The sequence below is a fragment of the Ceratina calcarata genome, unplaced genomic scaffold, assembly GCF_001652005.2.
Source record: "Ceratina calcarata isolate Rehan_Ccalc_2016 unplaced genomic scaffold, ASM165200v1 scaffold25, whole genome shotgun sequence".
Classification (NCBI taxonomy): Eukaryota; Metazoa; Arthropoda; class Insecta; order Hymenoptera; family Apidae; genus Ceratina; species Ceratina calcarata.
Genome location: NW_017147017.1, coordinates 173,421 through 200,995, shown reverse-complemented (window position 1 = coordinate 200,995; position 27,575 = coordinate 173,421). Strand labels below are relative to the sequence as shown.

General features: G+C 46.9%; 2 protein-coding genes across 7 annotated transcripts in view; one reads left to right on the top strand and one right to left on the bottom strand.

Annotated features, from left to right (window-relative positions):
• The window catches only part of LOC108622924 (zinc finger C4H2 domain-containing protein), a 161,500-nt gene that overhangs the window by 35,964 nt on the left and 97,961 nt on the right, over positions 1-27,575 (top strand). For all 6 annotated transcript variants that reach the window (XM_018021066.2, XM_026811859.1, XM_026811858.1 and 3 more), the window contains exon 5: positions 12,586-12,660. The gene's annotated coding sequence lies outside the window, so the exon portion shown is untranslated. The remainder of the gene's footprint in view (positions 1-12,585; positions 12,661-27,575) is intronic.
• LOC108622851 (cell wall protein RTB1) lies at positions 24,734-26,103 on the bottom strand. The gene is made up of 2 exons (XM_026811864.1): positions 25,940-26,103; positions 24,734-25,862 (listed from the first exon to the last, which is right to left on the bottom strand). Exons 1-2 carry the CDS (start codon positions 26,060-26,062, stop codon positions 25,281-25,283), a joined length of 705 nt encoding a protein of 234 aa, XP_026667665.1. The 5' UTR covers positions 26,063-26,103; the 3' UTR covers positions 24,734-25,280.

The window sequence follows — 27,575 nt, the reverse complement described above, 5'->3', positions numbered from 1 at the left end:
CCGAACAAGGAAAGTGAAATCGATTCTTGGAGGAGAAAGAGAACGATGAAACTTTCTTTCCCTCTTACTTCGGTAGTCGGTCAGCGTTCAGAATTGCCGTGCCGCGCCGCGTCGGAATGAAGAGGTTATAAGGCGAGGCGAGCCGCGCGGAACGATACGTCATTCGTTATAGCTTTTTTCGTCGGCCAATCTTTTACTTTTTATCTCCGGCCACGTAATAAATTTAGCAACAAATTGCGAGAACGGAGCTTGCCCCTCGGTCGTGCGCGGCAACTTTCGGAACAGGGGAACGAACCAGACCGCCGTGATGGGGTCGGGGGATCCGGAGACGAGCCACACGGCCGGGCACACGCCTTAAACCGGCTTGTATCCAACGGTTCAGCATCTCGCAGCGATTAATGACCGACTCGGCGCAGATGACGGCATTAATGCAGGAATAACTGCTTGAAATCGATTCGATTTTCGCGTCCATATAGGTTGCGCGTTGAATTCGTTCCCGTTTTTATCCCAACCCGAAGATTTTATAGAGACGGTCGCGTGTTCGAGACGCGGCGGCGAGGCTCGATTAACCGAGGTAACGAGCCAGCCGAGACGAAAGAGGTTTTCAGTTAATCGATCAGCGAAACGACAGGAACGGGAACGTTAATTAGTTCGAGAGGATGTATATTTATTGCGCGAGAAGAATGCGACCGACTATTTTTAATTGCTTTCAATCTTTCCGACTGGAATCATTAAGATTCTTGCAGAGAGTCAAAGGAATGTCGTTTGTCGAAGCTGTCGCTCGCACGTGTCCCGTAATAAACCTAGCTATCTGAAATCCAAAATGTATCTTGTCGTCCGTCAAGCTATTATCTGTCCATGTATCTATAGTAGTCTCCGTATATACATGTGGCTGCGAGTCATTTCCACCAATTGTTGAAAGTGCTCGCCCTACGCAAGCCTCCAGTCTTATCTGTCATTCCTTCTTGTTGTCTCCATTATAGACTCGTTCGCACAGCCTATACTGTTTATTTTTACTCATGCTGCACGCTCGAACGACGAGTGATTTTAAGAAGTCTACCTCTTCAGCTATGGTATACTCACCCTCACGCGAGTCGATGGTAATGAAGTAGCAAGCGCTAAAAAGCTTTCCATAAAGCGATCTCGGAGCGATAAGAAATTTTGCAAGGCGGCACGAGCATTGTTCTTCCCTCGAATATCTTTCTGACGTAATTAGTAACACGACTTCTCCCTCGCCGGCTTCTGGCCATTGTTCCTTTTCATATCGCGGATGATTAATGTCAACTAATCGTGACGATCGATCTCGACGCTCCTCCCGAGCGTGGCGCGTACACTTAATTCTCTTAGACGTGAAATTCCCTAAGAGTCGCGTTGCCTCTTGCTCTTTATCTACTTCCGCCCTGCCTCGCGCAACCTTTTTGCCCGGACGGAACAGAGCTTCTCACTAATCATGCCGCCAATTGTGTCGCCGGGCTTCTTGCCGGCCTCCCATGTTCAATTCTTCCACTTTACCTTTTTCCGCTCTCTTTTTCAACGTCCATCTTCGTTATTGGTTAACTCGTTATTAGGCGTCGGGCTAAGAACCAGCTCGTCCTCGAAGAAATATTACGACAACCATTTCTATGGAACTCTGTGCATAGTTTTGTTTTAAAGCAAACTCAGACAACAAGGTATCTTAATCGCGTCTGGAAAAAGTTTCATTTAACCGAGAGTCGGTGTGACACTGTCCGGGTGGAAGGGAAAAAAGAACGCTAGGTCGAACGAGCACAAATTACCTAGAATCGCTCTCTCTGTTACGCTCCGGCGTGTAATTGCATTTACGTAATTCGGTTCTAAATCCTGGCAGATTCACGGCCGTCGTAATTAATTCTCCGCCGAGACTAAATACAACATCGGGATCGATCTCTCGCGAGCCGATCGTTATTACCGATCTCGGTCGCGTTACGCATACCTTGTTATTTATTGCCAATTAGGATTCTATCGTTCCTTACTCCGACACGGTGATCTGTCCCGTCCAGAATCTCCGATCGACGCGTAATTCCTCGATTGACTCGCGCGAATCAGATGAAATATCTTGTAGGAAACGAACGTTAATAATCGAAGAATAATTCGCGCGATGACACATCTAGTCCCGCGATATAACCAATCAATAAATGAAACTTGCTGGATTAAAAATAACAGGATGAACAGCGAGTTGACCAATAAAAACCAATTACATACGCACGGCAAACCGGAAGATGCTTATTACCGTCGAACGAAGAACGAGCCAATTAACGTACTGACCGGACTCTGATCGTTTTCCGAAATTCACGAACTTTTCTGTCTAACTACGAACCAGTTGCTTATAACCGGGTACATAACAGCCGTTAGCGGTAAGATCGATTCCCTGCGGCCCATAGACGCGAGACAGAGCGTTTCACCAGGTTTACGAGGCCTGGGCCGCCGCTTTGTCATCGCGGGCGGCATTGACGTTCCGCGAAACGAGCCGGCAATAATTTATAAGGAAGCCCGAGACGCGGCAATCATCTACGAGAAGCGAGCACCAGAAACGTTTACCGATATAGCATGTTTCACGGGGCGCTAATGACACCATGAATATGTATGTATACACGCACCGTGGGGCGGACGAGAGCGAAAGTGGTCCACCGTGACCGTGTATACAGGGTGTCCCCTCTCTCGTTCGGGGAGACCAGAGGGTTTTTCGACCTCGGGCAAAGGTGACGTCCGCGGGATAACGAACCGTCTCTCTGTACGTTTTGCGAGAGAGAGGAAAAAAAAAAGGATTCGCTCGGGCCACTTTGTACGGTGAAAAATTACATGCAGATTGCGTGACGTTCGGTAACTTTACGCGTGAATGAATAATTTATGACGCGCGCCGCGGTGTAAGTTGTTTCCAATTAAAATGGAGATGAATCCCGGTTTTCGAACAATCCTCGGTAAACATTCGTTAACGATTACTCGATCGACGAGGTTCAGATCGTTCGTCCCGATTTCTACGAATTTAATCAACGAGTTATGCGTTTAACGAGGACAAGCTCGTAGACGGAATGCTTTCTGGGCGACGTACGGTTAAAAATTACGAGTAAACCTCAAAGAGGTTTCCGGGAAACAGAAGGGCTTCGGAGGAATCGAAATTAAAGCGGGTTCACGAGAACGACACACCGTGTAGAGACGGGATCCGAGAGATTAAGGGTGAGCAACGCTCGGAGGCTGGACTCCCGAGGACTCGAAGAGAATGACGAGGAAATGGGCGTGTCCTTTCTACACTGTAAAACAAACAAGACCCGTTAATGATGCGAGCTGCTAGTTAGAACCCAGCTAACCCTCTCCTTTCTCTCTCTCTCTCTCTTTCGCTCTCTCTCTCGTTCTCCCTCCGTGCCCGCTTTGCATAGGAATTCGCTTCACGTCATTCACGTGCATTCTTAATACACCGCCCGAGGGGTGGTTTCGCAGACCGACCCAGACGTTTCGTTCTATTTCTAGCCGTTAAATGGATTTCTGTCCTTTCCTGCCGTCAATCGCTCAAACTTTAGCGGCCTTTAATAACAACAAACGATATTAGTTTTTAAGTTGCTTATTAAATCTAGTCGAATTTTTCATTACTTCGTCGATGGGAATAAAATCGTTGTAATAAATGTAATAACATTGTTCCATGGCGTAGATACGTTCGTGTACTATGCACTAAATCAATCGGAGTTCGTGTACCGGTGGCGAAAGGATCGCCCAAGGTAGTAGTCGTAGCGGCGTTTAACGTTGGTTTCGATTTGACGTGGCCTCGGGGTTTGCTGCAGCAAGCTCTCCGCTGCTATAGTATTCGCGCAACCGCGAACGATGAATCGAACGCTGCCGCGCTCGCATGGTCTTGTCAGAAACCGCAGCATGAAAAGGCATTCTGAAAATTGTAGCACCTGCCTCGATCCTAACCGGTGAGCAAGCAGCAACCGGGAGCCACCGAATAGCGGCTGTAGAATTATTTAGTCCGGCGAGAAGGCGGTTACCGACAGAGGGGGACTAATAAACGCTCAGACGTCGCTGCATCATCGAACAATTGCGGTTACCCTAACTAGTTTCTATGTAATTACACCGATACGTCACGCGGCCGTTTCCATTGTTTGATATATTCCATCGGAACACACCCTGCGCTCTCTTCGCCCATTGTGCGATAAACTGCACGAATTACGATAATCACGATTCCCGTGGTACGCTCGGTTTTATTTTTAAGAATTTATCTCTGTTTCGCCAAGAGGTCAGGGATAAATAATGAATGGCGGAGAGAACTGCGGTCGAGCCACGGCAGAGAAAAGTCCCGGTGAAATAATTTAAACGAGCCCCGGTCGACGTGCGTCGGTCAGATGTGCGGGGACCGTCGAAATTACGAGCGGAGAACCCTACGCGCGGTCGCGCTATTTATTAGCATAGTTTCTTATCGATTACCATATTCTCGCCATAAATTCCGATTAGAAAGCGTATCGTAAATCCCGGGAATCAGGTTATTAACCGGTGCGGAGCGGCTCCGACGTCGACGCTTCCCCATAAATCGGGCCGCAATTTATGTAATCGAGTGCGCCAAGACTGGTGCTCCGCTTTCTTAATATTCGCTGATAACACGCGAAGGATAACGCTACGCGCGGCACGTCGATCGCGTATCGTTCGTTGCTTCACGGCCCGTTGCCTCGAGGTCGCATCCTTCTAGATTAATACGCCCGATGCTGGCTCGTTGCCGATCGAGATTCGTCGATTAATTGTCGCGTCAGATACGCTCATTGTCAGTTTCACAGGCTTCGAACCTCTGGCTTGTCTACGATTCGTAAAATGTTGCACAGGCAGAAGAGTTGATGATTGGTAATGCGATTGTATCAACGTTCCGTACACAAATTTTCCGTTCAGCTGACGTTCTTTACTTATTGTGAGAGGGCTCGCGTGAAAAAAGCTCGGCTATTAGCGGCCGCGCATAATTAATGGCCGCAAACCAACAATTACTCGGGCGCAATTACGCGCGAATGGCGAGGGTGCGCACACGTGCCGGAAGAGACAGGCAGCGATGAGGCAGCCGAGCGAACGCGAAACGGGTCGAGAGAGGACGGACACGAATCGGGGACTCGTTAGTTACAGATTCGCGAAACTAGATTAGCCGACTAATTGTCTTGGTAGAAATCTCCGGTCTCTCGGCATTGGTCCGGCCCGAGGCGAGTCGAGTCTTCGCTTGTGAATTCACGAAACAAAACCCGTCCAAGCGATTGTAATAATCTGGACTCATCGCCTCCATGATAGTATAAAATATATGATCCTCTATCTTTATGTTTTCCCTCGGTGTTCGTTCCGTAAATCGACCCTTCGTCTCCAATGTTCCACGCTAATGACGAGTGTCTATTAACGATCTCGCACGACGCGTTTCTGGGAAACGATGAGCTGGCGGAAACACCGACTAAATTTTTAATGTTCGCTGTCGCACCGCGGCGTCACAATGATACTACGCAACAATGTGCATCATCGTGCAGATTTTTCCTAGTTGAACATTTTCGACGATAAGTTTTGATGAGACGCGTCACGCTGACGGCGTTTCATATGCCACTTGACGAGGACGAAGCCGCCATGTTTCACCGGATAATTAGTAGTTCTTTTTGCGCACGTTTTCGGCTTGGTGCATAGAAGTATGATTACGCGGGAGAGGTACCTCTATACATAATTTCTCGTGGTGACGTTCGTAGATTCTTTTTATACGTGATATAGTGAAACAAAATGAAATTCGCGCAGGCATCGCACGAAACTAAACCGATCGGCCGACAGAAATGTTTATGCATCCGTTCGTCTAACGAGAATAAAAGCTCTCGCGTAAAATATCTAGCAGGATTTATAGTGACCGGGTCTGCACCCAAAGCGGATCCTTTCGCTGGGCCAGAACGATTTTTAAATTTATCGTTCGGTCTACTCCGCAGCGACGTCTAATCATTAGAAGAAGCTGGAGGTTATTTAATGAGGCGCGCTGTAGGTCGACTTCCCTCCTCTTTCTCCTCTCCGCTCCTCTTCTCGATTTCTCTGCTCATCTTCCAGACTCGATCTCGTTTTATATCCCTGTCGCTGTTTTCTCTCGGTCGCCTTTTTTTGTTATCACGAGGATACCGCTGTCAACACTGACAAATTGCCAGCTGGACGCCGCGGCGTTTTCCTAGAACGGTTATTCATAAGGAACGCGTACGTCCCGTGGAATTTGCGAATTACTTTTTCCAAGGGAATGCCCCCCGGCCCTCCCCGCTCTCTCGTGCACACGAGCAGCTCGAGAGACACGGAGGAAGCGGCAGGGTGGAACCGGCAGATCGTTTTCATCGTACGACTGTCAGCGCCGAGCGGAACATGCGCCGGCGCGGCGCGCGGGATCGATGCCGATGTGCACGCCGCACGCGTGTCGGAACGGGCCGCCGTGTTTCGAGAGTGTGAATTGCGGATCATTGATTGTTCAAAGGATCATCGTTTAGTATGCGCTGTGCAGGATGCAGCCGGTGGCTGCTGGCTAGATGTATGTAACATCTGCTTAAATCCGGCTTACGATTGTCAGACCTTCGTGGCACGGGGGGGTATGGGACGCGTTACCCGCTGGACAATGGAAAACCGTGACGTTCTTCTCTTCCCTCGGTCGTACGACTACTCTTTAATTATGCACCGCCGATTCTCTTCGAACGGGAAATAGGCGCCGTCGTTAAGAAGGCTTACAGGGGATGTGCATTGTCTCTTTTAACGACGATGACCGTGGTAAGATCGCTAGGATCGAATCGGAACGAAGAGGAGGTGGTGTACGTAATATCTCCCGGCGGGCTCATATGACGAGCATTTTGTTGGACGAACGAAGTAGTTCTTCGGAATTGTAATTGTGGAGATAGGTGCTCGCGCTTGTAGGTGAAGTCGGCCGGAATTTGTTTCGCATAATTGTGATTAGAGTCGAGCTTGCTATCTTAACGACAGAACTAAATTCGTACAACTTCCTAAACGTTGCTCGTGTATTTTACAAGCCCGCAATTTGTTTGCCGGTGTGGGTGTACAACTTCTCTCCGCTGTTTCAGATGAAAACAGCGCTCGCGTTTTTGTCTAAAGTTCCGAGTTGCTTTTACGAGTTGGAGAAAATTAGACTAGAATATCCGTATTCGTTAATGAGAACGAATTTCGCTGAGAAATCGTTACCGGCGTTAATTCATGCGCGTGGTCAATGAGGGCGAGCCCTCGTCGACTTACGGTCGGATCGAAAGGGCGAGGGTCCGAGCGATTGTTAATTATCGTCCGAAAAGAGGAACGATTTCACGGCACGGCAGGGTCGCGTACAGGACGTCCCGCGTCGTGTGGAATCGTCGAGCGAAATCGATAATAATATACACCGTTCCGAGCAGTCGGGGGAAGCGACACATCAAAGGGTGACGAAGAAGATCCAAATTCGCAATCAGCGTGACGCGCGTGCGATCGACTATACGCCGTGTAGCATACACGCTCGCTTCAGCCCCTGTCTCGCATAGAAACTAGCTGCTGCCTCGACGGATACCGTTGCTACGTCTGCTTCGCGCACCCTAATTCGATGTCATCGGAGTTTAATTCGTGCTTTAACTTCTTCGTGACGCGAATTTCGCATCCAGCGACGTATTTCGCGCCGAAACCGGTACGATTTCACGGCGGAACGGGCGAACTCTCTGTCTCAAGAGTAATCAAGATTGTTGCATTGAATGAGTATCAGCTTCCAATTATTATCTCTCACCTTGCCTTGGGGATACGCGGATGCGACGGCGTCACTTTTTCTTTGAAACGCTACCCCCAAAGGAGGCTAAGGAGATTCAAATTTTTCCACAGCGTCAACTTTTTTAACTCGTCTACTACTCGCTTGGAAACACTTCATGTTTTGTACAGGCTAGGTAAAGTTTGAACTCTTTGCGCGCCCCTGGCCCTTTGCTCGTCTTATCTCTACGTCTCCGGCTTGAAATTAAACTCGCGCTCGCGTTGATAAAGAAACGAATTGCGGTCGTTAGACGGAAACGACGAATTCGTCGAGCATGCTCCTGCAACTTTCTCGCTTCCGTCGCATCCATCACGATTGTTATCGCGCCCCGCGAAATTCTCGGTTTGTTGATAAATCACGCTCCCCGTGATCGATCTCGCATGGACAACCTGTTTCCTCCGTTCAATTTAAAGTTATCTATTTCCCATATTTAACACCGTGGCGACGCGGAGGCAACGCGGCGCGCGTGAATTTATTGCAACTGCTATTGTACGCGAAATTTTTTTCATCTTTCCCCCCCAAAACAGAACAGACCCAGGTGGAAAAAAAAAAACAAATGCCGCGTTACTCGACACGGTGGATCGCGTTTCCGCCAACAGGTGCCGAACGATAATTACCACGCGGCGGCCGAGAGATTCGTGTCCGAGGTAGATAAACGATGCAGATGTTTCGTCGTTCGTTTCGGCTGGCAAAAAGAGAACGCGTCGGATCATCGGGAAAGGACAACGAGACGGCTCGAGACGAACAGGCAGAGATGGGAAATGCGAAAGAATGGGCGTGTGCGTAAGGGGCCGAGCAACAGAAGGGGAGAGGAGTCAGTTTTCTGGTCGATGGCTAGAAAGGTGAGACGCAGGTAGAAACGAAGACGAACTACGTAACGGTGGGTCACGAGAAGGGGTGAGAAATGAAAGTAGAAAAGGTAAAAGAAGGGTCGACACGGCCGTCGGCCGACCTAATGAGCTCCGAGCTCCGGGACGAAAATAATTATAGAAATTTCCTGCCGATGAACGAACCACCTTAAGAAAGATTGCCTCCCATTAATAAGCCACAGACGTATTTGCCTCCAGAATTATAATCAACGCGAGAGGGCTAACAGACCGCTCGTGCTGCCGTTTCCGTGAAATTCGTGCCATACCGCTATGCAACCCGAAGCGCACGAACCGATTTACTTTAGATTAATATGCCACGTTGGTGTTCCGAATACCGAGCTCGTGGATGGACGGAGACAAAAGAAGGGCGAAAGAGAAAGGAGAAAAGACTTCACCTTTCGACCTTATTGATTTTCCTCTCTTCTCTCCGTTTTTCTAGCTAGCTCCGAACCCGAATCGTTCTCTTGTCACTTCTACTTATTTATGTAGAACTAAGAAGATCGTAGACGAGTACACGTTAAACAACATGGATGTGTGATACAATCGCCATGTACATCGAAACAATTATCGGACTCGCGTTAATACAGCACAGTTTTGTACAACAGCGGGATAGGAAATGAAAAGGTTGCAATTACGCGTGCAGATTTTCGGCTTTAATTAATTACCGAACGCGCGAGCTTGTTTATCCATGGTCCACGCGTCAACGCGATAATTTCCCCTCCACAACTTATCCCGTCGATAAATAGCAAGCTTTTCGATTAATCGACTCAAAATTTACTCAGTCGCGCCTCGATTACAAATTTTTTGTTCCTCTCCGATTAATTTAAACCATCGATTCGTTTTTGAAAAATCGATTGCTCCCTCGGGAACGTTCATCGTTCCGCAAACACTGATTAGTAAAATTGATGCGCGGCTAATACAGTCATTACGCTCCTCGTATATTCACGGAGAGGCTTATCTGCAATCAATCAATCTGGCAAATCATCCCCTGGAACTTCCTGTCTGTACCTACGTTCAACTCGAAGAAGGCTAAAACAAGGCCACCTCCAATTCATTCCTCTCTAATAAGCATCGCCACCGCAAACTCCACCCTTCTCACTTCTCACGATTCGGCCATCTAATCCGGCTCTCCATCTTCCATCCATTCGCACCCCGTAACTAACCCTGTCGATATCCCGTACTTACATAAACTACAATCCTACCGATTTGAATCATACCTCGAATCTGCCCGTCCGACTTGCCGTCAAATTGCTCTCGACCTCGGGCACGGGCTATCCACTATCCACCGAGGGAAGGGTTAATGGTTCGCGAGAAACAGCGGTCAGATAAGGAGCGGAGAAGAGCGCAAACAAGTTGGCTAAGCGATCCGCGAAACGAATCGATTGTCGGCGAGATCATTTTTCACTGGAAGCGCGGAGAGGCCGGGCTGCTGTTGCTGCTGCTGCTGCTGCTGCTGCTTGGAGCTCGAGACAGGGAAAAAGGCTCTCGCGAAACGTGTGCTCGGCCGGATTTGCATATGAAAGCCAGAGCTTCGGTTTCCGCCGCTACTTACATCTATACCCTACCTCTCGACGACGCTCGTTGTCGCGGCGTTCTTGATTGGCAGAGACTCGCGCGCGCTTTATCCTGGTTTCTCGCGCGCGAGAATAACGTTGTCCGTTGTTGCTTTCGGCGCGAAATAAATGGACGGCCGAGGGATCGAGACACGCGTGCGTGCGCGCCGATTCTTCTTCGGGCTGGAAAAGGACCGCTGGAATCCATCCTCGCTCGGCTCTTATACCTCGCGTGTTTGCCTAGCGGCGCAATTTGCATACGAAACTGCCGGTTTCGATGGACGACGGTTGATGCTCGCTCGCCGCTTTCGGTCTCGTTTGATGTCGATTCGTTGCATTAGAAAAGAATGGTATTAGGAAAAGAACTCCGAATTAGACGTAGGCCTCTTGTGTAAATGTGATTAGGCAGCTCGAGTTCGTTCCTAGGAGTTCCATCCAAAAAAGAATAGAATGTCGGAGACGAGATAAAAGTTACAGTTGGCAAAAGCAACTACTGAACAGAAGACATTTCGTGCAGGAAGCTTTCAAAGGATCTTAATATTTTTTTCACGAACGAGACTTCTATCCTTCGATGGAAACTTGAATGATTTTCAAAACGAACAGAACACTGAATATTTTTACCTTGAACCGTGAATTCTTTCTCGCGACAAGGATGATCCTCCGAAGTTTGCTGACAGATTCCTCGACGATACCCTGTATTTTCTTTCGGATAGATGTTGCACGCGCTTGGTAATTGGCTCGAAATTACGCCGGACCAGCTTATGGAGATTAAGATCGGACCGCGTGCGAAGTATCACGCTTCGTGGGAAGGGGAGAAGGAAGAAGGAGAAGAAGAAGAAGCAAAAGTAAAAGGAAGAAGCTTTTCTTGAAAGAGGGGACCTCTCTCCGTTCCTCGGGTGCGAGAGGAGGAAGAAGGAGAAGAATGTTCGCAGCTTAATATGAGTCGAAACAAAAATTGAGAAGGGACCAACTGCCCGGCGATTTAACGGGGACACGTAGCCGGCTCGCAATTTCTTGTAACAAGCTTGTGAAGGAACATAAACCATTGCAAATTGTCGTCGCTCAACGATATCATAATTGATCCAACAAAATCGTACCAACGCGTCATGCCTCTAAGAATTTTTTAACCAGTACTGCGAATTGGTGCTCGATGAAATTTCACGGACGGACATTTGGTCGATTTGAGCTGACAATCTCCTCCACATTCCGATTCCGTGTCGGTTGCCCGAGATCCTCCTGCCGAACAGGCTTGGCCGAATGAACGGGGCACAAGCCTGGCGACCGTCGCAAAAACTCGTGTCTTCATCCGTTTAACGAATAACCCAGGGCCGGCCTCGAGCGAGGCTGTCAGCCACGGTAGTTAATCAACCGACTTACGTTGTTACATTAGCCGGCGGATATAATTGCGAAATTTGTCAAAGAATGTCTATCCGAAGCTGCCTCGCACGGCAGTGAGGAAGGGTCGGATCGCACGTGTATAGTCGACTCCTTTGTGGATATGAAATTCCTGCATTATCAAGGTCAAACGGTTGGCGAACGTGACTTTTAACGGAGCTGTTAGCCACGTCACGCACGACTGGCCATGATAACCAACGACACTGGACGTTCTCGGAAGCATCAGTCTTGCTACGAGAAGAAAGAAAGATGGAAGGGAAAAGGGAGAAGCGCGAGGAGGAGTACGCTTTCTCGTGCAGACCACGTCGGGTAAAAAACGATTAAGCTCGAGCATCAACATTCCGGAATCCGTGACGCGAGGCAGATATCGTTTGATATCGTAAAATAAATCGAGCTTGAACGATATCGAGTACAGACACGGGGACCGAACGACGCGACGCAACGGAGGAGAAACGATTCCTCGATTCGATCCGGGAATGGAATTCCACGGGAACGTATTCTCTGCAGTAGGTGTTTTTCGACGATTGCTACACAACGCTATTTTTTATTTTCATTAGGGTTCTGCCTCTCTACTCTCCGAATCCCACGGAGCTCGTAATTCGTTTCCCCCGATTTTATTCGACCGCTCGGCAATTATTTACACTGTTTAATCGACAATTTCACGCGCAATTACATACGGAAATACTCCTCCGTTTTTTAATCATGTCCGGCTCGTTGCTAAAAGCACTAAACAAATTATGCTATATTCGTACATGTATAAAACTCCCTTTTCACAAAGAAAAGAGTCACCTGTTACGTGCTTGGAAATATCATCTTTCGTATCGCTCCATATAACCTGTAACGAAGCCCGTACCTACTGAAACCGAATACACTCATGTTCGTACGTCAGAACCAGAGGCTTCGGTACATCGAGTGTCTCGTAGAGACGAGAGGACCAGTCGCGGTCCAATCGAGCCAGTTTCCCTCCTTTCGCGATTCGATCTAAAGAGTATCCTCTTTTTCTAAATTTTTCCAGAAGGCGGAGTGCCTGTGAAATACGAGGTCGACGAACAGGCGAGGCGTTTCAACGACCAGCAAGGCAACGTAAAGGGTGAGTGAAATAACGAATAACTTGAAAGAAAAAGAACGGGCAAAGTAAAATCGTTCTGGTTTATCAGCCTACCGGCCCTCTAAAAATAGTCCGACGACACTTTCCCTTCTCCCGTGCAATAGTTCGTACTCGAGTTCGATCAAAGGAGGGACAGTTTCGAAATCGATAGATATTTTATCGAATGTATCACTATTCGTTTGCTTACCAAAGGAAACTCTTCGGTTAAGGGTACGGTTAGCGTGTTTGAATATGCGGGAGAGGGGTTACGGCTGAGGGGTTAGATTTATGGAAATTGGATCAGCGGGTGGTGGGATGACTCTAGTTGTATAAGTTGTCTAGGAATAGGTGAATCTTCCCTGGGGCGCGGAATCGGTAAGAGGTTCCCTAAGTTTTTAATTCAGCCGGCGAGCAATTTGAATGAGAAGACGATTTACTGCGACCTCGTTATTGGTTCGAGTTATTACTTACCGTAAAATATTAGTGGAACCTGAAAGTTTTGTTAACGAACCGTGATCACTCGGAGGCGGAAAAAGATAATTCATCCCGGGGTAACTAATTCAATTCGCCGAGATTTATCTCTCTCCATCTAATTCGACTCGTTCTAGTCTAGACGTATGTAAACGCGATGCGATTAATGTTCCCTGAGATATCGCCGGTTCGATTCGTCGTCGCGAGGAACGCGAGGCAGCTTTCTTCGAGTCTCTTTGTTGCTCGTCGCCGATGTTATAGCGAGTGTTTGAGAGGCGAGAAATCTCGCCGGTTAACCGAGCGGCCAGTGATTGCCGGCGGTTTATCGCGGCTGCATCAGCCGTTTCGAAAAATGACCGGTTGTATTGGAAGGGGAGCGCGAACAGGTGTGATCAATTTTGCGGGTTGCGAGATAGATGGTCGGACGAGGGGTTCCTGCGCTTTTTTTTTAATTGACAGATTGATGGTTTAAGTAGGTTGCGATCGGCAACGTGAATAGGCAAATTGGCATCGATAGATCGTACGCAGAGATAGTCGACGAGTGGTCGTTTACTTATACAAAAGATCGTGCAAAATTGCATCCGACGAATAGATTACTAATTTTAAAGCTCGTATTCCATTTTTCGCATGGAATTTCGCGAAGCTCGCGTCAAAGGATTTTTAAGAGCGATTCGTTCTCGCGGGAATGCCACGGATCGTTGATGTACACGGAAAAATTTCGAGGAATGCGCGCGCTGATAAACACGCGGACGTTCGATCGAGGAAGGGATTCTCGCGGGTCCTGAAAATTACTAGATACCTCGAAGCCGCTAATGTTTATCGTAATACCATCATTTTCGCGATGGGCGTACATTTTTCTGCCGGTTGCCCGCCCCGTACGGTTCGGTCTCGAGGTCGTTTCGATACGCTGCAGCCTGGCAAATATGAATTATTAAATTTGGACAAAGGTTCACGCCTGGCGCGGACTCGCACAGCCCCGGTCGGCCGTGTCTGCAATAAGACGACCGAATACAACCGGGATTCCCTGTAATCAGCCGCAATCACGGCGGCTGCTTATTTACACCTCGGTACCGGTAGAACCCGTGCAACTCGCGTCTGCAAAAATCGTAAACACCGTGTACAAAGAGGTGAGAGGATCACGATTGAACCGTCGCGCCGTGCCGGAGGTATGTTGCCCTTTTTAACACTGGACAACGGATCGGTATCGGTATACATCGGTGAACGAAGGACCCGTGTTCGCATTGTTCGTACGCGTTCAGTTTCGACGTATGCTGATTGCATATATGATTCGGCGGGATGCGTCGCGTCGCGTTCAGCTTCGAGGAAGGTCCCAACCGGTTCTCGAAACAAAGAAACGACCGTGGCAGTGTCGCGCGAGGGCACGAAGCCACAAACCCGGCGCGGCGGTGCGGAGCGCTCGAACAATGGGCGACTTACGTATGTATATCGATTCAATGGATCGGTTCTTACGTGTTAATCGAGATTTACATCGTAACCGTGTAATAACACGCTGCAAACGTGAATGGAGTCGTAGAATCACCTTCGATCATAAAGAAGCCTTGCATAAAACGGACGAATAGATGCGGACAGGGATCGAGCATGGATTCTGTCCCGATAGCAAGCAAACAGCGACGCGAGACATTTGTATCCGCGAATTATAAAGTTTTAAATTGCTCGGACGGATGTACAGGATAGATGCGGGGCTCGGGCCGTGTAATCCGGTCGACCTGTCGAAGATCGGTTAGTTGTTAGATGAGAGAGTAAGAGAGAAGGAGAGAGAAAGTTTGAAAAAACTTGGCCGTCTCGTAGGAACCAGTCAATCCTAGTAGTCGGCCAATCTGTCTGTTCGCGGTGTTCCGAATGTTTCCTCTTTCTTTTTTTCATTCCCTTAAACCACTCAGTCCCATTCCGAAGGAGCCGCAAACTTTCCTATATCCGGTTCGATAGAGCACTCTTTGGCTCGATGTTCCTTCCTCGACGTTCGACTGAAATCAATTATACGAACCTAGACGCTGCGGCCAACTTTTATACCAACTCGCCTGCTCGTTCTCGTTAGCCATCATGAAATATTCAGTTGTTTGCGCTGTCAAGCTCAAGGGAGCCCGGAATGCGTGCAGGAAAATATCGAGAAACACGTTTAACGATAAGATGCAATTGTGACAAACGCACTGAGAGAACGTAGGATCTCGATACGCATCGATATAGACTCTTCCTTTCTCCCTTCTCCGGTGAAAATTCCGAGCATGGAGGGAAAGTTATGCAGTTCTTACGAGCGATAACCGTCCTTTGCGCCGAGAACTTGCACGGTTCCGCGCGGGATGACGGAGGGTGGCGGCGCAATAATTATTCTAGAACGGTAGAGTGGAATTCGCGGATCGAGCTCATAACTCAGGCAGTTTGAACGGAGAGCAGTCGGCAGTCGAGCAGGAGTCGCGTCTCGTGACGGAAAGTTGCAAGATCTCAGGGCTTCCGGAAGTTCGCCATTCACCGCCCTCCAACCCCGGAACTAGTGACGTGCTGCGTCTCTCGAATCCCGGGTTCTACCTGACGCGTTGTTTGCCCAAGACGTTTACAACGTGCTGTTCGGTTGATCCGTTCGTCGACAAATAGCGCGGCGATAACGCGTCCGGGACGATATACTGCTAATAGCGGATTCCGAGTTTCCAGCCGTTGATCCGGCCCGAGATTAATTTTAATGCCGCGCGAAAACACGTGAACGCTTTACTACGTGCTCCCTCGTCTCGGGAGCTTTTTGTTCGAATCCGAAACGCTCGTTCGAACGTTTTGGTTAATGGAGGTAACGAGGGATCAAGGGTAGTCGAGTTAATGGTTACAGTTCGTCTCGAGTGGATCCTTGACACATCGGTAGAGACATTGTACCGATCAAGTATAATAATTGGAATTTATGATTGGCGCTTCGATGATAGAACGCTGACTGTTAAAGTATTTTCTTGGAGCAGCTATTGATCAAACTGTTTAGGAATTTACCATTACCATTTAAAAAATCCAACGTGAGTCGGTGACGCCTTCGCGTCACAGTGACGCAACGACGCACGAGTCGATTTCGGTTCTCAGATCAGGGAGAACAGGAAGGATAATCGGGGGACGCGGGCCGGGATTAATTATTGAGAAGCAAAAGATCGGAAGTGGTAAGGCGCAGTTCGGAGTAGAGTCAGCAGTTCGTGAGCTACGATCATCTGCAACGCTTGCACTTCCCTATTACTCGTTCAGGTGCAATTAAATTCAAGAGATTCCACGTTGGTTGTTCCGAAACCTAAATATGTGCCGCGTCGCGGTGAAACGGGATCACGGGAAATACGAGGTTGAAATTGGGCACAATAGAATTTATTATTTTTCGTTTGCAATGATTAGGAACCTTGATAAATTTACTCAATACATTCTCTTTCACGTAACAAAACTTGGTCGATCCACGTTGAATCGGTTATTAAACGATCCCACAAATATTGAAGAATCAAATAATAATCGTTCGACTTACTCTGATAACATCGGCCAGCAGTTTGAAATCTAAAGAAACGAAGTTTCCCCTTTAAACGCGGTAAAGTTACACGATCCAGAGTACTGTTCGGGAGAACGTGATTCCTAATTAATTACGTTGAAGCGATAGGAATTAGATAATTAAAATTGACTCTGACGGCTCGTCGGCTAAAAGCAATTATAGAATGCTTGAAACGTAGGGTAGTTTAAATATTTGTTCCGAACGAAGATGGGAGATTCTCTCGTCGAATTATGAAAATTATACGAAAACGATGGTGACCCGTTTACGCAATGCCTCTCTATTAAAATGTTGGCACGAAGTCGTCTACGCCCTGTAATCGGCTTTCGCTACTTCCCACGGAATGCGTATCGTATTTTAATAACTCGATATTAGTGGAATTATAATTTTCCTACATGGAGTATACATAACTTCGCGAAATTGTCTCTAACATCGAAACCGTGTCGACCACGCATTTTTCAAAAGAAGTACCGTACAAATTTTAACGCGATGCGTCTTAATTATTGGAAGCTCCATTCTCATCCTTCAAAATCCACTAAATGCAATGAATGCGAGTCGTACGTTACGCGTTACGGAACTTTATTCACCATGTGCGATAGATCACTGATGCCCGCGACAAAATCTACCAAAATCCGGCGAACGGTACGCCGTGTCTGTAACGGTATGCAAATTTGCGCCAGGTGTCGATGTGCAATTGTCGTTTACGTCGGAAATTATCCTATTGTCTTGCCATGTACGGAAAACTAATCACGTGGAATAAAAAATAGAGGGAGACGGAGAACGTGGCAGATCTTTTTCTCACCGAGTTTCGAAAGCTCGCTTCAATTGTCGCCGCGTTTTTCGCGCTTTCGCAGTGTGCACTCCGGTTGCCGGCCCCGCAATTATACACCGCGGCAGGAACGATTTAAAGGGGAAATTGTTAAATTACGCGAAGGCGTTTACCGTTTAACCTAGTTTCCCGCGTCGGGAACAAGGGATCTCGGTCGCGAGTTTCTTCTCCAGTTTTCTTTATCGAGGCGCACGTTTATCGAATGATAAAAAGAATGTGGAACGGCTGACGGGCGGCGGGGTGGCAGGGACGCGTGTAATTCGGACGAAACCGCGCGAAACGCTCGGCGAAAATTGTCGGCGTTCGCGTAATATCCCGGCAAATTATAGCCCGCGTTGGAATGGCCGCCGCCGTGCCGCCAGGCCGGTAGGTATGCATACAATCTTAAATGCTTTAAGATGGAAATTAAGCGAAGATTGCGCGCATTGTGTAAAGCCACCTCGAGAGCTCTTGAATACATAATAGAACAGTGTCAACACCTGTCTCTGATTACTTCCGCGAACGGTTCCGGCCTTTCTCCCTCTCACTTTCTCTCGCTCGCCTCGTTCTCCTCCTCTGGTTACTTTTCACGAATGAAAATTTTATGCGAAACATTCCGCGTCGTAAAGATTTCCGATGGGCGAGCTCAATCGAGAAACGAGGACGATCGGCAAATTTCATTCGGCGAAACTCGTCGAACGTCTCATCGACGCCTAATTAGCTAATTACCCAGTCACCTTTATTACCTTCCGAGTGGCTCGCGACGTCATCGGGAATATGAAAGTCAGCGTCGACCGATTCGTCGTAATTGCTTAATTAATTAAATTGTCCCCGGTTCCAAGCTGGATATCGGTCGAATCCCGCGAATTATCTTTATGCCGTAATGAAATTTCACCAACGATTTATCTCCGAGCGTAATCGAGGACGTCGGTTATTTCGCGGTACCAGCGTAACCATGTTCCATGGGAATTCGAGGCGTACGACTTCGTTCGAGTAATTCATTGAAATTGCACTCCCACGTGGAATCAGATTTTTTCTACGTTATAAAACGCGAGAAGAACGTCCCGTTCCCATTGGCTCTTCCACGAATTCGCAGACAGCTTTTCGCTCGATGCCTAAAGGAGCGGTGCAACGATCGCGAAGGGAGAAGCGTGGGCGTGTAATAACGCGCGTTTATTCGGAAAGGTGTTCCCGACGCAGGGAAAGGGAGTTTCGGACGTGGGATCACGCGAACAGAATAATTATAAGTCCGCGCGAAGAACGAGTGGGCGGCTGCAATTGTTTCGAACTAATTAATTGATAGTTACCAGGTCCGGGCTAGTTAAATATACGCTATATGACATCGGAGAGCAAAGTTGCGGAAAAGTTAATAACGAAATTCGTTACTCTCTCGCGTTTGAAATTCCTCCCGTTTCTGAGTTACACCTTTGGATGAGATCGCGTTGTCGAAACGAGTTGCTATAAATTAGAGGTGCTTAATTTTCAAATAGGAACGCTACGGGTTTCTATTGCTTGAATTCCACGGGGCGATCCTCGTTCGCGGGTTCAATTAAGCTCGGAGCCCTCTCCGAAGGGAAAAAAGTCGAACGATTCAACTGTACTTCAACTCGGGCAAAACCTCTCCCGGTGGTTTTTTGCTCGGAATCACCTTCACTCTCGGAGGAATGCTACCGTGCAGTCTGAAACGTTCTCTACCTTTGAGAAATCGAGCCCCGAAGAGTCCAAGTCCCGAGAACTATCGAGCGCGCGAAAGAGAAAGAGGAGCAGCGTGCGATTAGCGCGAGTCGAACTGCAGGAATCTCGATCAGGCCCGGGCCCCGGCGAAATTACTGCCGGCTAAACAGGCACCGGCCCCGTGTACGAAAGTGTTAACTGGTCCAGGTAGCGATCCATCGACCGTGTGATTTTTAACACACGCCTCGGATCGTCTGCGTGCGTGCGTGCGTGCGTGCGTGCGTGCACACGAAGGGAAGAAAGAAAGGAAGAAAGAGAACCGTGGTCTCGTGGAAGAACCGCTTCTAGCGCGGCAAATTATTAACAATCAGGCAGGTGTTTGCGCGGTTCTCGCAAGATTTGCTAACGAGCCGGCATTTCCAAGGTGCCGACTCGAGGCATATAATTATATGCTCGCCTCCCCGCGCGAAACGCGTATACGTAGGTACGTAATACTCGATACAGACCCGGTTATCTACAGGGCGTTCCAATTACGCAAATCGATCCCCAGTTACGGTGGAGCCGATTCGCGTTTGCAACTGGTAAGCAGTTTCTCGTGTTTATCACCAGACAGTGGCTAATGTTACGATCGAGGCAACAATAGTTAGTGCATACATTTCGGTGAATTGATTCGTGATTATTCGTATTCTTCCTGGCGTGGCGATCTCGCTTCCTGTTGTTGAGCCGTCGACAGATTCCTGGAAGCGATCTTATCGGGAACCGAATACGCTTACACCCACGTCCTACGTGACCAAATGTATTTCCTTTGATTCACATCTCGTTTTGTCACTTCTGTTTCTAACATTCTTAATGTTCTGTCCCGTCGCTTCATTAGTCTTCACGAATCTATTCTTCATTTGATTTCGCTGTGGTTTTGTCCACCATTTTCTACGAGTCGAAAATGTCGCGAACAAACGTGACCAATGAGTCGGCCGATCGAATTCAGAGCATGCACATTGTGCACGTTTTCGGGGGACGTGCGGCGACTGCCGCGTTTCGACGATACGCGAAATGGCCACGTAGACCGTAATAATTTGGCCACCCTGTACACACGGAGTGGTTGAACAGCCGCGGCTCGGCTCGGCTCGGCTCGGCGTGAAACCGGTGGATATGATTACCCACTTTAGTTAACGATCTTCGCAGCCCCGTGGCAGTTCCGAGGGGTCAGAAAGAATACCGCAAGAAGAAAGAAGCCGAGGAGAGTCAGCGGCCAGAACGCCAAACCTTCAGGGTCCGATCCCGCATCCGGTCTGGCGAACAGCCACCGCGAATTCCGAGAGCTGACGCGTTGACAGAGAAAGAGAAATGTTCGCGTAGTCAAGTTAGATAAGATAATCAAGTTAGATCTATGATCGGGTAATAATGGTGGATATCACAGTTGATACGCGAAGTCGATTTCTGTTCGAGACTCGAATGAATGAAAGGATAATTAAGCGCGTGGGATGAAAGCGCGAGCGGCAACACACCGGGATAATGTTTAATCACACACTTTCTTTGTACTATTTATCGCGAAACTCGCCGGTAGGCATGTTCTGACTTCCGCGAACTGCCACGGCGTCCCCTCAGTCGTGGTTTTCGTTCAAAGTCTGACTATTCACTTTTTGATCTCTCTATGAATTCTCATTACCCACGTATCGTGCTTGTCCCGAAAATTTCAGCCTGTGGGAAACACAAGGTTCTTTGACCGACCCGAGAGTTCTACGCGTATATTCGAACACGTCGCCATAAAATTTTCTGAACCAGCTCGGCTTTCGTCGAGTTTACGCGAGCGGGCAAGTTCGAAAGAACTTTTGACGCGTTCGGCTGTTCACCCAGGCCGGGCGACACGGTAAATATCCCGAAGTTTCGCAATTTTTTTCTGCCCGGCATTCGGGAAAATTACCGACTGGAAGTTGGCGTTAACGCGCTGTTACCTTTACCCGCTCGCCTCATCGACGAACGAGGAGTCGAGAGTCGAGAGGGCTGCTCCACTCGAACCGCTGCTTCCCTCCCTTCTCGACACCCTCTCGCGCTCCCTCCCTCTCTGGAACGCTGTTTCCTATCGTCGGAGAGGGTTCAATTAAGTAAAACGAGAAGCGATCGAACCGCGCGAGCCTCGAGTGGCCTCGCGAGCCTCGAAAGCGGAAAAAGTTTCGCGCGAGAAGAGGAGAAGCGAGCATGCAAATCGAATTTCAAGCAAGTCGGCCGTGTTTCCCTGGCAAATATTTGTAGTCCAGTAAATAATTCGAGAGGCTCGTTACTCGGCAAATGCCAAATTTACTCCTCGACGCTCTTCCGTACGTCATTTTTACGGAAGCAACTCAAGACTTTTATATTATATTCTATATTACTTCTATATTACAGTAACACAGTTAATCCCTTTGAAAGAATGGTTTAAACAATTATCATACGCCCGTTTTGAAATCGTTTGTCAACTTCCCTGTCTGTTTCTTTGTAATAATTAACGTAACAGGCTGTTCTGGTTGACACGAGTTGCGACGCTCGATCGCCGTCTATTTCATCCACGGGGTCGCAACGCGCTGCACCGAGTATGCAAAACGCGTGCATGCCCGAAAGCGTGAAATTACGCGGCCTGTGTACGTGGGACACGGGGCCACCAGCGCGTGCAATGTAACGTGAGGGAGAATCGGGCTAGAGTCGCAAAACCCTTACTTTGGAATTTCGTAAATAGCATCGACGTGGATGTGACCGTACCGCAATTGGGCTAACAAAGTGACTAGGTGCTTCGCTGAAATCGTTTCAACCAGGTTTACGAAAGTAAACGAAGAAAAGCGTAGCAACAAGATTAGAATCGCATTCGATATTTGCATGAAAGTATCGGGTATCGAAGTAGGAAATCTCCCTTGAAAAGTGGACTCGTTTGTGGAATTTCCGGAAGATCCTCCTATCAGCATACGCATTCGTATAATACTCTAATCTTTTACGGTTCATCGGAACATGTAGCTAACCAAGCCTTGGTTCGGTTTTCTTCCGGCGATGCTTCGGGGTGACTCCGATAGCGAAGACTTTGAATGATAGATGGCCTCGCGCGGAAAGCTCGCGTGAGTATGCGGCTCGGCGACGCACCCGGTGTACGCGTGTACATTTATTAGATGAGATTTATGCCGTTAAAGGATGGAATCGGTAAATGGATCGCGAATGCCATTACCGCGCTACAACGGCGACTACCACCGGGTAAAGGAGGCTACGCTTTGAATACTGCTTTTCGAAGAAAAGCCCGGTGCTCTGCTCTTTTAATACTTTATGGGTCCGCGTCCTACTGCGAACATTTGCATCGAATACCTCGCTCTGGGAAAAAACATGAACGGCCCGACAACCTTTCTTTTTCTTTTCATTCTTCGTACTTGTTGAATTCGGTAGTGAGATTCTTCTCACTCGTTTATCTAGAAAGATGGGAAAAATAAGAAAAATTTTCGTGTACTACAGCGTATAGTAAATATATAGGTGTACAAGTTCGATAATTGATCAAACATGATCGTACAACGCTTCGTATAATTCCATCATTACGTCTGACTTGACGCGTGCATGAGCACGGTAGCGCGAGCCAGAGACGCGATAATGTAATAATTAAAACTTTTCGGATCAGCGAGTCGGACCGAGCCCTCGCCTCGGTGCAAACGAGGCTGGCTCGTTGTATTCGAAAAAATCTTCCGATCAGCGATGAAAATTCGTCGTCTTAAATTCTTGTACAAGAATCTCGTTCGGAGCCACCGATAAATTATAAGCTACACGGAAACATGTAATTCCTCTAAAAAACTTACAAGCCACCGGGCGTGAAAAAGACGAATTATAATTAGAATTTCAGATGCGTCTACGGTGCAGTGGATGAAGCGTGGATGGCATGTTAATGTTTCACAATTGAGTCGTTACCATGTATGGACACGTGACGGAAGTAGACAGATGTTTAGAGACCGTGAGGACAACTAAACTCTTGTTCGAACTTTGTTTAAAATTTCGGAGCCGTCGGGAATCGAAGTGTATACTTTCCCTCGATTAGAGAAGACTGTAGAAAAAAAGGGAGGAATATCCTTTTAATCACAAACGGCAAAGACCGTTGACAAAGGGTCGCGATGCACCGATTTTCCAGTCGGCAGGTCCCCTGTTCTGTATCGACTTTCTTCGATCGGGATGCGCGTCGAAATAAAACCGGGGAAGCGTTCGATTTCGCTCGACTCCGCGACGCGCCGGCCATTATTACAGGCTTTTGGGTCCAATAACTCTTCGGCTCTCACTTGTTGCTGGTCGGCGGCGTCGCCCATGCCCTTCGCACCACGATTGCCTTTTCTTCCTGCTTTTTTCTCTCCGGCTTTTCTTCTTCCGCCCCTCGTCGCGATTTTTCATCGTCGAACGAGCAACGAGTGGCGACGCGCAAAGGCGAATCGATTGAATTCGCGTGGAGGACGCAAGGGAAACCGGAATTTAAATTGGCACGCTGCAACCAAGGTGCGACCCTTTTTAATTCTGTTCTTCCCCCGGCCCGCTCGAAAATGGGAGTTTACGAGCGATGTCCCGATGTGAGTTACACAACCTGAGTAACGCAGTAAACGAGATGTAATCTCGCGATCCTGTTTTTCCGGATTCTACCTATTTCAGTTTTATACACGGTGTCACGGAAAAATTTCAACCAGAACCGCGCGCAGATTAACGTCGAGTGCTCGAAAAAGATACGAGCAGTATGAATTGTATAATAGAATTGGCTGTAATCGCGTTTCAGCCAGAGGTAAAAAGAAATTTTTACCATACGTACGTTATCGCGGTACGATAAAAGATGGACGAACGTTTCCGTAAATCTTTCTCCGTTACGCTAGTTGGAAAAGTGCTCGCCGACTGTACAGTCCGATCGATCGTGATGTTTACCGTGGGACGGCCACGATTTCCAGTGAAATATTTAACGGAAAATGGAGCCGCATCGAAGGGAAATTAATTTTTCACCGGACTCGGTTAGCTATTCGCTTGTTCCCTACGAGGGCTATCGAAAATTCCGCAGCGGCTGCTCGAATCCTAACCGTCCGTACAAATCGATTTTTGACAAATTGGGATACGATTTTCGCTAGCGAGGCTTGTTCGCTGACGCACGAACGAAACACTGAAACGGAGATAGAGGACGAGAAGATGAGGAAATGGAAGAGGGCAGAGAAGACGCTGTTAAGCGAGCCACGCCGGATGATGAAGCGAATCAGGTAACAGTGGCGGGTTACGTGCGATGCAGCCTTAAACCGTCGTCGTCGCGTCGACCAGGGACCGAGTTTCCTGGAAACGCGTTACCGACGAAACGTCTGTGCTTCGAATTTTCAAACACGACGAATTACATCCGCGTCTCGGTAGATCAATGGTCGCTAAAATACGTAAACGACGTCAACGGCAAGGACGATCTTGCCCCAGCCACTCGCGAGAATTTTAATGTATTCCCCCGGGAGACTGTTCAACTCCTGAAGAACGGTAACTACTAACGGATTGTTTGCTACGTCACAGTCGCAGGGTTTAATGCGATAACGACGAAATATAAGGATCGTTGATTGAAGAACACAAATTTATAAATAATCAAAATTTATTCAATAAGTACAAGCACAATTGTTTTTGCATAATACTAATATTGGATCAATCAGATCGAATTAATAAATACAGTAAAAAAAAAAAAACTTATTAAAAAAAGACGTCTTATTCATCAGTACTAGCATCGGTTTAACTTGATTCCTCGCTACTACTTTCAGGAGTTGTAGCTTCTGTGCTCTCTGATTCTATGCTGCTGTCTTCGACTGAACTTGGTACCGTAATATTCGGTTCGCTAAGGTAACCGGCCGTGTTATCACACCACACGTGATTCTCGTTTATAGACTCAAATTATTTATTTATTGTTTATAAAACATTAAATAAAATATGAAAAATAAAAATGTTAATCATTTATTGATTTTATTTTCTCTATTCATAATACGCCCATAATAAATGAAACAATCAGGACATGACTCTGAAATGGTGCTTCATAATATGGGCGCACTGATTACTCTCTTTTTTCTTTAAATAATTCTATTTCAACATTATTTATTGAAAATAACGTTGGCTTTTGCTTTTTAAAAAAGATCAAAAATTTAAATACTACAGAAGTTTTCACTGTTCAAACTAATATTTATTTAAAAACACTGAATATACACAGCCTGCTATTAACACCCCCTTCATAACACGGCCGATTACTTTAGAAGTTGGTGATGCGTTATTACTTTCAGTTGTAGTTTCAGTACTTTCAGGAGTTGTAGTTTCAGAACTGTCTGGAGTTGTAGTTCCAGAACTGTCTGGAGTTGTAGTTCCAGAACTGTCTGGAGTTGTAGTTCCAGAACTTTCTGGAGTTGTAGTTCTAGAACTTGCAGGAGTTGAAGTTTCAGTACTTTCAGGACTTGTAGTTTCAGTACTTTCAGGAGTTGTAGTTTCAGTGATGTCTTTGATTGTACTTGGTACTGTAGTAGTTGGTGCAGGAGTAGTATTATAGTTGTGAGGAACACCGTAGATCAAAGCCTGGATTTTAAGGGGACAACTTTGTTCTCCAACTGCTTGCACGATCACTGTCTGCGTTCCGATGCGTCCATCGATAAGCTCAATTTGCACAGCTCCCGAATCTATACTTGTTATATTGACATATGAAATTATTTTCTCGGCTGGAGCACGCGCATCGATAATGGCAGTCCGTGAAACGTCTGGCAGATCCGGCTGTACGAGACAAACAATCACTTTCAATTGATTGAAAATCAACGGATATAATGATTAAAATTGTTATATTCTTTTACCTTGTAGATACTTTGATTCTGAAGCAATACATCGCCTTGCAGGCGTTTACCAAGTATCAGGTTTTTCGCAAATGCACAGGCGAACAGGGACAGGCAAGCGAGTACCAATATGTAATTACGCATTTTAATTTGTCTTGATCGTTCTTGGTATCGTCAACTCTCAATGCCACGTGAAATCTGATGCGCGATCGAGCGCGATATAACATATATAGCCGTTCCGTATCAGCTGTCACAGGTAGGAAGATTGACCGGTTATGTTCACGCGAAAGATGATTATCGTTAAACGGAATCAACAATTTACATAATCCAGTTTTACTTTCGCCTTTTTAACGTTCGTTTCGCGAAGGTGATTGATGATGCATTACCAGTAGCGTTTGCCGGTTACTTTTTTCCCCGTAATGTCCTCGTTAGCTTTCTCAGTAACTAAACATAGTAGTTGTAGCATGATAAATGTGATCCAGCATTCTAATTTACAGGCATAGGACATTCTTCAATAAACAGTTTATCAAATGGTACTGATTAAAATTATCTAAAAATGTATGATGAAATAATTCAGACTTCGTACTTAAATTAATTGTTCAGTGCCTGCTTATCGTTGATACCGCAGCTAGGTAACAAGACCGGAAACATTTTTTATCTTTCAAGATGTCCGTAAAGACTTGTTTTTCTATAACTGTTCGTCATCGACTCATTAAGAGTCTGCTAAATAATTAATCGCAAAGTTACATTGTATTAAATACCGCGCCATACCGTTTTTCTAAAATTTCGACACCGATAACGGAGCTTTATATCTATCTACTTGGATTTTTGCGTCTTATACAGGATTATGTAGCGGTGGAATATTTTGCAAGAGCTGCTAAATCATGTATAAAAATGTAGCAGTCGACTGATATTCGAAATGATTAAATTATACTGTTTCGCAATTACAATATAGACAGAGAACATCGTTTTCGCAGAAAGTCGGAGGAGTTAGTCTTCCGTGAAAAAGAGTTGCCGTGAGATGAAAATAATTCAGCAGAGAAATTCTTGATATATACTTCATACTGCACGTAATTTGCAAGTGCTTCGTTAGGTGATTGTTCAGTTTATTAATTTTGTGGAACTGAGGAAATCGACGCTGCTCGGACGAAAATTGATCAAGCTTTTCGTTAATTTGTTAGAGGAGTTACGACTTGCGAGACGCTCCTTAAAATTCAACCCTAATCCGCCCCGGTTGGCTTAGAATTTGTATTCACGATGCTCTCTTCGGCAAACAGCCAACGCAACGATCGGTCGCGTTCCGCAGATCTTTTTAACGGTTAACCAATTTAAGAGTCGCGTCCCTTAACTAAGCATTAATTTATGGGACGCGTACTACGGAAACGTGACTTGAAATTTCTCATCACGGACGTACAAGGGAAAGGAAGGGGGAAAGATTTCTGAACAGAACTTGCAAACATAAGTTGTGTATACGACACAATCTCATCTGACTTAAGGATGTATAGCCTATACACTTAAATAATGCCGGCATGTTGAATTTGTTATTATAGATTCCTATTACTATTAAAAAGCTATCTGCAAAATTTTAAATCAATTTATGGGTTTTTTGGAAACCTATAGTGGTGACACTATGGTGGTCGACGGTGGGACGGTCGGA